The sequence below is a fragment of the Orycteropus afer genome, unplaced genomic scaffold, assembly GCF_000298275.1.
Source record: "Orycteropus afer afer isolate SDZICR_OR568_19922 unplaced genomic scaffold, OryAfe1.0 scaffold00741, whole genome shotgun sequence".
NCBI lineage: Eukaryota > Metazoa > Chordata > Mammalia > Tubulidentata > Orycteropodidae > Orycteropus > Orycteropus afer.
In genome coordinates, this window is record NW_006922328.1 from 386,945 (window position 1) to 396,334 (window position 9,390).

A 9,390-nucleotide genomic window follows, 5' to 3' on the forward strand; every position below is an offset into this window, starting at 1 on the left:
CTGAGAAGTCAGGACGGGGCAGGGGCGAGCCAGGAACCCGGGGGACAGAGGGAAGGGGGCTGCCACCCTGAGAGGCAGCAACCAACGTCAGGAGAAGAGCTTGTCCCAACAATGGGCCAGTACCGTGCTCTGTCAACTTTCACCCAAATCACAATAAACTGTTCAAAAATAAAAAAAGAAATTCAGAGAAAAACACTGTTTTAATTTGACTTGTTAATTTAACTATGAACTACCTTAACTACAGCGAAACCTGTGAGAGCCGGAACTCAGTGGGGTTGCCTCGTGTTTTCTGGGTCTCACAAGTTTTCCGCCTCTGAGGGTGCCGTCTGACCACTTTTCTTTCGCTCTCTCGGGGCGGGAAATATTTGGGTCTTCCTTATCTGACAGGTTTCCACCCGGCACAGTCTCCGGTTTTCACAGGTTTTGCAGTATTAACTTAGCAAGCACCAAAAATACTGCAATCACTCCTGCCAACATACTAAATGCAAGCACAACTGTTGAACATGCCTCTTTATTTTTAAAAAGCTTCGATGCCCAACTTGTGCAGCTCAATGCTTTTGACACATGGAAAACTGAGCTCACAAACACGCATCAATGCACAGGGAAGAATACGGCATTAACCAGCTCATGAAAGATGAAAGATACCTGATGTCATTATTATACGGCATTAACAAGTTCATGGACGATGAAAGACACCTGATGGCCACGTTATTAAAGTAGAAATATCTTTGAATATCAAAGTATGTTCCCTGATGCCATTCGGATAGTGTTGTAAACTACAGAAACGGTGTTGCTTTTTAAGTTTCCAACAGATGGGCCCAAAGTTCAGTGAGAATCTTTCTAAGGATGAAGTTTTCAACATACGAAATACCTAAACGTTTTCACCAAGCATTAGACGCCTCTGAAATGCAGGCATTTTCTTCTTAACAGTTTAAAGTATCAGTTTCGTCCTGAAGAAACAACTTAGGGCCTGTTTTTTCCAAGGTGTCTGCTAGGTAGCCTGTCGGGGACAGCCCCCTGTCACCACGAAAAAGGGCCGCCCAGCTGGAATTCTCCAAGTCTGTCTTGTAAAATGAAAACCTGTATTCACCTTTGAGTTCTGCAACTCTTTTAAATACACTGACAAGAGAACCTCTGTCCGAGACATCTTCCCAGTCGCTCCCCATCTCAATGCAAAGCATCATGGTGTTTGCCAGGTGCCATCGAGTCACTGCCAACTCAAAGTGGCCCCGTGAACAACAGACTGGGACCCGGCCCAGCCCGGCCCTCCTCACAGTCAGAGCCAGGTTGCAAAGCATCCTAGTGTCTTCTTGTTAAAAGTATTTCGGAAAGTCACCAAGGAATACACTGCTGACAGAAAAAGCGGTGACGCTGAGTAACTCCCAGGGCTGCTCTGGCCTCCAAGTGACACCATTCCCTCACTGTGACCACAGGGGACGCCTCACAGTCAGCCAGGTGTTAACACCAAAGCTCAACCCTCACCTGTTTTGGATACAAAACAAGCACCGACGTCTGATCTTATTCTCATGCAATTTGACTAACATCTCACCTCACTCTGCAATCCACTGGCCTAGTGAAAAACGGTCACTGGGTGGCCCCAAAGGTTGACAGTTGGAATTGTTAAAAAAAAAAAAAAAAATTCACAAGTCAACCCTCACTGGCATTTGGACGTGGGGCTCATTGTGAGCAGGTATTCTAGACGTAGAGAGGGAGACCATTTTGATTCCAGAAAAGAGCAAAGGCTTCAAGAAGCTAAATACAATGATGCTTACAAAGAGAAGGGGCGGGAGAAACAGGGAAGCTCAACCATTGGCTGATCTCAACATGACTGACTGACCCCTGCCCCGCCCCCGGTACTGAGCTCCACTGCTGTCAGGTCACAAGTTGGTCTCTGGCCCTCCACCAGCCAGACCTTTTGAAATTCAAATTGGGTCAGCAGGCTTCCAAAGGGAAAGAAAGGATTTGCAACTCTATGAAAGAAAAGCCACTGGCACATTCATTTTGGTCAGGAATTTCTTTAAAGTGAGAATTTGGTTCTGTGGGTAAGAGAATCCCCAAATCAAAGCAAGGTAAGTGCTATCAATGTCTCTCTTTGACAGAACCAGATTGAGTAGCACCACGGGAGAAAGCCCGAGAGCTGCTTCCCTAAAGACTGACAGCCTTGGAGACCCTGTGGGGCAGTTCCACTCTGTCCTCTAGGGGCGCTGTGAGTTGGAATCGATGGCACCAACAACCATTGTTTGCTCAGCTGCCCTTTGTTGTTGAGTTGGCTCTGACTCCTGATGGTCTTATACACAACAGAACAGAAATACTACCTGGTCCCGGACCATCTTCATGATCACTGGTATGCTGACAGCCTAAGAAACCCTCCGGGGCAGTTCCACTTTGTCACACGTGGGCACTGTGAGTTGGAATCCCCTTGACAGCAATGAGTTTGTTCTCGGTGTGATCTAGTGCAGGGGCACAAAGCTTTACAATCTATGTTAGGTCTTGGGGGTATTACAGTTGTAGCTTACAGAATAATCATAAAAATTACCCAGAGAGGTACTTCAATAAGTGCTTAGTGAACTGAATTATATTATTCCAGTGATAACTGTGGGAGCAAAACTAAGTTACTTACGTATATAGTACATTCTGATCGCGTAAATAAGACAATAACCCCAAACTGTTAGGTTGGAGTATGTTAAAACACAGCCGTGTTGTATTAAAAAAAACCCACTGGTTCAGAATGACTTGTTTCCCGGGGTTTACAGATTACTGTGAATTCCACAGTCAATTGCATTTTTTCTCCCCCAGAATGAAAGGTATTTGAAAATCAAAAGCATATTTAAGAATTCTATGGTTCAGTCTCCTAGTCACGTTTAGTGTTTTAATTATGAAAACTATGAGAGCCTTCAGTACTTTATTCAGTTGTTTAAAATGCCTTTCAACTTTAAGAGTCAAAGGATATTTATCATGTTCAAAGGACCTATCACAGGATGCAACCTGCTGCAAAAGACCTCCTGAAGGTGCTAAAAAGCAAAGATGTCACTTCAAAGACTAAGGTGCGCCTGACCCAAGCCATGGTATCTGCAATCATCTCATGTGCATGTGATAGCTGGACAATGAATGAGGAAGAGTGCAGAAGAACTGATGCATTTGAATTAATGGTGCCGGCGAAGAATCTCCTGCCAGGAGAACAAACCTGTCTTGGAATGAGGGCAGCCAGAGTGCTCCTTGGAAGGGAGGATGGACAGATTTCATCTCGAGCACTTTGGGCATATTATCAGGAGGGACCCAGCCCTCATCGCTGTGCTCAGTGAAGTAGAAGGTCCACAAACAAGAGGAGGGCCCTCAGCGACATGGACTGACACAGTGGCCCCAACAACGGGCTCCAACCCAACAAGGACGGGGGACGGCGCAGGGCCAGGTGAGGTTTCCTTCTGTTGTACTTAGGGTCGCTCTGCGCTGGAGCCAAGTCGATGGCACCCACAACAGAAGCAGCATCCCCAACTTCTTGCTCAACACCCTTATTAGTAGCAGCGGCAGCAGGCTGCAGCCTATTCACCGGGTTGAACTTGAAGTCCACGGCGGCTTCAACCCACCCAGAGGTGCCTGAGAAGACAGGTCTGGCGATCGGCTCCTGAAGGGCCACAGCCACGGCCAGTCCTCTGGGGTTGGCAAAGCCCCTGAAAACCACCTGGGCGGCCATGAGTCAGAACCCCCTCGATGGCAACTGACAACAACCTAACTACAAGGGAACGGTGCGCCTCACTATAGAGACCCGTTCCACGCCGTTTCTACGACTATTCCATTTCAGAAACTGTGAGAGGCAGAGGAGACATGACTTACGGCCCCACAAATCTGACACTGCCCAAGAAGAATGGCAAAGACCGTGGAAGGAAAGATCCCGGTGGGCTGGAAGGAACGGGACCGCTGGCACTGAGCACGGGGCAGGCACGGAGTCGGAGAGCTGGGAAGGGGAAGGCCTTCGGAGCAGGGGAAAACACTGTCTCTTGTTCTCTTCATAAAGACGCCTGAGTCAAACAACTATAAGCCACATCCAAATCAAACAATGTGGGGCCACATTCACTTAGCGATGCATTATTTAGTAAGCTGGTCATCAATCCACACAGGTACATGGCAGGGGTACTAACTACCCTTCAGTGTATAAAACTGCCCTACTAACCACTGGCACGGGATCTGTACGGAGAAGGGAAGGAGGAGAAGAGATGGGAGTAAAGAGAGAAGGTCTGGGGGCATAAGATGCCAATTGCCCCTCTTCATCCTCCGGTCCTTCCTCTCGCATGGCACCTTTCCCTGGTACACTCTATACCCACCGGGTCTCACTTTATCTCAGCAAGGCGACGCAAGTTTGATTTGAAAGGAAATCCACTGTAGTCACTTGCTGTCCACCAGAGGGCTCCCCTATTTCTTCTGTAGACAGATCACCACAAATCACATTCATAAAGCACAGAAGATGTCCTGAAAATATTCAAACTGTTACCAAACTCAAAATAGCTGCCTTTGCTATAATTTCTACATTAAGAACTTTCTAAGATCCAGGGCTTTCCTTGAAATGTTTTATTAACTGTTTCAAAAGCCCAAAGTGCTTTCTCATTATTCCCACACTGCCTCCCCCCGTCTTAGGCAGGGCTGTCAGTTCTAAGACCCTGCAAAGTCTAATTTTAGTCCAAAGCTTTAAATAGGAGCTCAAGTGCTGTGAGTGGTACCTTTATAGCTACAGGAACGAATTTCTTTTTAACTCTCAGTACGTGGCAATCCTGAACAACAGGACAGTTACCTTATATACCCAGACTGAGGCCTAATGGCGTCATCGTCATCGTCATTAGGGGCCCTTGAGCTGATTTTAACTTGTACAACAGAATGAAACACTGCCCAGCCGTGTGTCAGCCTCACAATCTTTGTGATGTGTGAGCCCGTCGTTGCAGCCACTATATCAGTCCATCTCGCTGAGGGCCTTGCCCTTTTTTTCTGACCCTCCCCTTTACCAAGCACAACGCCCTTTCTCCAGGGACCGAGCTCTTCTGACAACACAACCAAAGTTGCTGAGACAAAGTCTAGCCATTCTCGCTTCCAAAGAGCTGTCCGGCTGCACTTCCTCCAGGACAGATCTGGCAGTCCATGGTGTTCTCAGTATTCTTCGCCAACACCACGAAAAAGGGCATCAGTTCTTCGGTCTCCCTTATTCACTGTCCAGCTTTCACATGCGTATGAGACGACTGAAAATACCCCGGCTTGGGTCAGGCGCACCTTAGTCTTCAAACTGACATCTTTGCTCTTGAACACTTTAAAGAGCTCTTTTGTGCACATCTGCCCAGTACAGTATGTTGATTTCCTGACTGCTGCTTCCGTGGGTGTTGATCGTGGATGCATGTAAAACGAAATTACTACCACAAGGAGCAAATATTTTCTTGCAGAAAATCTATAGTCATTAACATAACTCATGCTACAATCATAAACAATGAACATTACCCCATTAGGAACTATGATGCGGCTGAGAGTTTTAAAAAAAAAAAAAACAAGGAAATGAATCATTTGAAGATAATGTATTATGATGCTACTCTGTTCAGCTGTTTCCAGGTTTAGTTCACAAATAAACGACACAGAGATATTAGTTAATCTTAGTTCAAACTCAATTATTCTCAGCGAAAGAAACATATAGAATTTTATGTAAGAATATCGATTGTATTTCTAGGACATATTTTTACTGAAGGTTAGTTGGAAAAGTACCAACTGTAAGTTAATTCTCTCAAAGCCAGCAGGGCCCCTCCCCTTCCAAAAGGATGGGCTTCTACTTTGGGGTTATAAAAAACAGAAGGCTCCTTATGGTAAACAAAAACTTACTAATGTTCAGAAATAAATTTTAAAGGTAATTATCGTTACAAAACAAAACCCGAAGCTGACACACACACATACACACACAAATCGCTTTTAAAGTTAATCACAATCAGAATGATGAGAGGACTCTACCGAAAGCCTCAACTCATGCAGCAGTTACTACGGCTCAAAGATGAAGATCTCTAATGAAAACTTGCCAGGAGCTACAACTTCCCCATCCCACCAGCCCTCCCATGGGACCCCTCCCCTACAACCGTGGAGCACCATCAAAACATAAAAATGGGACAAGGTTGCTTCCTAAAGTGCACACATTGCCTATCCCGGCTGAAATAACCCTTAACCTTTTATATCATCTTGCAAAAAAGGAATATATTCAGACTTGCAAGTTTCCTGGCTTGTTATACTGCCTGCTCCTAATCAATTTGGAGCTAACCTGCCAGAAAATGTGACTTAGTTTGTGCTGGGAGTTGGGATAGGAAGATTGTAGCTTTTCAAGATTCCAAGGGTGGTAAAAATTGTTTTCATTTTTAAGGCATGAAGTAAACCTGATTAGCTGTCAATGACTGATACGAAAAGGAACAAAGATGCAGTCCTTAACCAACAACTTCTACCAGACATTTAGCTCGCTCTACTGCAAAGAGTTGAGACTTCTTATCAAGTGAAAGTAGCACTTGGTAAGCAAAACTGCAAGGCGAGTAACAGCAGATGAAGCTTGGCAAAGCTCTGACACAGGAAACACTCTCAGGACCTCCAACAAGTGAACAACTAGAAAGGAGATTTAAAAAAAAATGCTTGCAACAATCCCATCTGAGCCCTGCAAAGACATCCAGGGCGCTACATGTTTATTACATAATAGCGTTTTGCCCTTGTATATCACCTTTAATCAAGGGATCTCAAAGCACCACACAGTCATCAGGGCCTTAAATACAGCCTGAAAGAGAGAAACGGTTCCGTTTTATAATCGCAGCTATGATTTCATTAGCGCAGCAAAGCGGTGCCACTCCTTCCAGATTCTCTGATCTGAGCAGTGCCTTCCCAGCCCTCCGACTCCCAAGCAGGATTCCCCGCAGAGTCTCGGTTTGCGGCTGATGCGACCGCATTCTAGCTTTACTTCCTCGCCAGGCCCCACGAAAAGTAGTGGCACTGTGTTAACGCCAGGAATCCGTTTCAGGACAACTTCTGCGACAGAATGGTCGTGGGGGTGAAGCCACGGTGCACGCTGATGTAAAATGGAGGCTCTACATGGAGCAGATCTGTGCATGGGGTACTCCACAAACAGCCCCAGCGTCTCCCAGCTGGCTCCAGGCGGCTCGCGGCGCAGGGGGGAGGAAAGCAGCCCGGCCACCCCGGACCAGGCATGGCTGTCCTGTGCGCGCACGGCGAGGGAAGGGACAGCCAGAAGGACGAGGCGCGAAGACTCTCGGAAGGGGGAGCGGAAGGCTGCTAGGCGCCCCACTCCCCACCCCTCAGCCCCATCCTACTCCCCAGACAGAACACCGTGGGGTCCCTGGCGTTTAAATCCCATAGGAAGTGGAAAAGCAGACCGACGCAAAATGTCTTTAAACCAAGGTCAAAATGTGTCGTGTAGGGTCATTTAATTTTTTAAATTTATTTCGTATCTCTAAGTAAGGTTTGCTCCTACAGAAATGTTTGGACGTTTTCGAAATTTAATCATCAACCTAACCTAAGTTCAATGCGTTTTTTCACCGGAGTACACTCACACGCCTATGTGAACTCAGTGTAACTGGGCAGAGTTAGGTTGGCTTCCATCGCAAACAGGATTACTGTCATCCCGGCCACTGCATTCTGTGTGACCTCACGGCTACAGAGTGGCATTTCACCCTCAGGCTGGCCCACCGTGCCCCCACTGAAAGCCTGCGGAGACACTGTCAGCCCCCAACCAGAGCCTTAACCTTTCTCAACAAGAAGATAAGCGTCCATAAACAAGACCACTTTCTGTTTCAAGTTCCCAACCAGCGATCAAGACGCCACAGCGCGTCTCACCAGCCTGAAAAGTCGAATAACTGGGACTAAAAGCCGGGGTATCGTCACTGAAACAGCAAATGGGAAGTTCTGTTTAGATTTCTGAAAACTCCAAAACATTTTAATACTCCGCAGGCCAGACTCGCTCACGCAGCTATCTCCCAAAGCACACAGCACTTAACACAAATTAAATAGTCTCTTTCCTTAAAGTGCGTCCCTGATTTCGAAAAATACCAAGTGTGCACCCTACTGCAAGGCTACTCCCTCCCAGGTCACAGGGGCAGGATCCCCGTTTCCCTCTCTCCCTACGTGGCTCGCAGGGCCACCCCACTGTCAGTGATGTTTCCCAGAGAAGTGTTTCCTAGGATTCCAGCGAACAGGGATTTTCTCTGCTTCTCCACTGTGCACGACGGTGTGAAAACACACCCTACACCAAATGCGAAAACCCGGATTCGAAGCTATACTTTCGAAACGAGTAAAGTCAGAAGCACCCACTTCTCCCTCCCAGCACGGTGGCCTCCGAACGGCCCCCCGCCAACCTGCACCCCCGTGGGCATCGCTTCTGAGAAGACGGGATTGCAAACCACAATTCCAGCAAATCCGGCCAGCGCTTCTCTTCCACTTACCATATCCGCCGGGACATTACTGGACATCTTGCCGTTTGATGGATACCCCCAGAGGTTGACTGAAAAAAAAAAATAGACGACAACAACAAAAAACAGCAGAGATCTTCTGACTCCAGAAAGAAAGCCCCACGATTTTGAGGGGTTCGTGATCTGCTTTCCCAAAGCGAAGTTATTTTGGAACCCAAGCGCCGCCTGGCCGTGGTCCTGGCGACCAACAGGGCCGGTCCCCACGAGCTGGGTCTGGTCGGAGCAGAGGCGACTCCCGGGATGGCGGCAGGAGCAGGAGCTGCAGCAGCGGCGGCGGCGGCAGCGTCGTCAACAGCAGCAGCCCCAGGACTTGCCGCACCAGGTGGACCCCGCCGAGTGACACACGGACATGGAACGGGTGGGAGGGAGTTACATCCGCCTTCCTCGTCTCCCGGCCCCGGCGATGATTCACGGTCGCTCCCGAGTCAAGTCCTCATTAAAGCAGCAGGAAAATGCCCGGTGTGTAAGTACACAGATAACTATGTCGCTACACATCGACGCGGGCGGGCGGGCGGCGCGGGGAAACGGCTCAGCTGGCGCGCCCGGGCCGGAGAGCCGAGCGGCGGCGCCGCGCGCTCAAGGGCATGGAACCAGAGTGCAGCCGCAGCGGAGCTCCAGCGGGAGAGAGAAGGCGAGCGAGGCGAACGCGGCCCGCGGGAGCCCCCGGCCTCGGGTCAGGCTGCGGGCGCCTCCAGGCAGCGGCGGCGGCGGCTGCGCCGGCTCTCGGGGCGCATCGTCTTCCCCCGCCTCCCCCGCCGCCGCCTCCTCGTCTCCGCCTTCCCTTCCCCGCCGAGCTCCCCGGAAGAGCTCTGTCTTCCCCCTCCTCTGCCGCCACTTTTCAGTCCGAGACGCCGCAGCCGCCTCCTGTCATCGCCTCTCAAGCCAACATGGCGGCGGCGGCGGCGGCGGCGGC

At 49.0% G+C, this 9,390-nt stretch overlaps 2 protein-coding genes across 2 annotated transcripts in view; one reads left to right on the top strand and one right to left on the bottom strand.

Annotated features, from left to right (window-relative positions):
• The window catches only part of UBL3 (ubiquitin like 3), a 66,949-nt gene extending 63,258 nt beyond the window's left edge, over positions 1 to 3,691 (bottom strand). The window contains exon 1 of the mRNA XM_007957379.1: positions 3,548 to 3,691. Within this exon, the coding sequence (XP_007955570.1) occupies positions 3,548 to 3,691 (144 nt within the window). The remainder of the gene's footprint in view (positions 1 to 3,547) is intronic.
• A 5,267-nt stretch (positions 3,692 to 8,958) lies between these two features.
• The window catches only part of LOC103211436 (40S ribosomal protein S4), a 158,735-nt gene continuing 158,303 nt past the window's right edge, over positions 8,959 to 9,390 (top strand). The window contains exons 1-2 of the mRNA XM_007957380.2: positions 8,959 to 9,150; positions 9,320 to 9,388. Coding sequence (XP_007955571.2) covers positions 8,959 to 9,150; positions 9,320 to 9,388 — 261 coding nt within the window. The remainder of the gene's footprint in view (positions 9,151 to 9,319; positions 9,389 to 9,390) is intronic.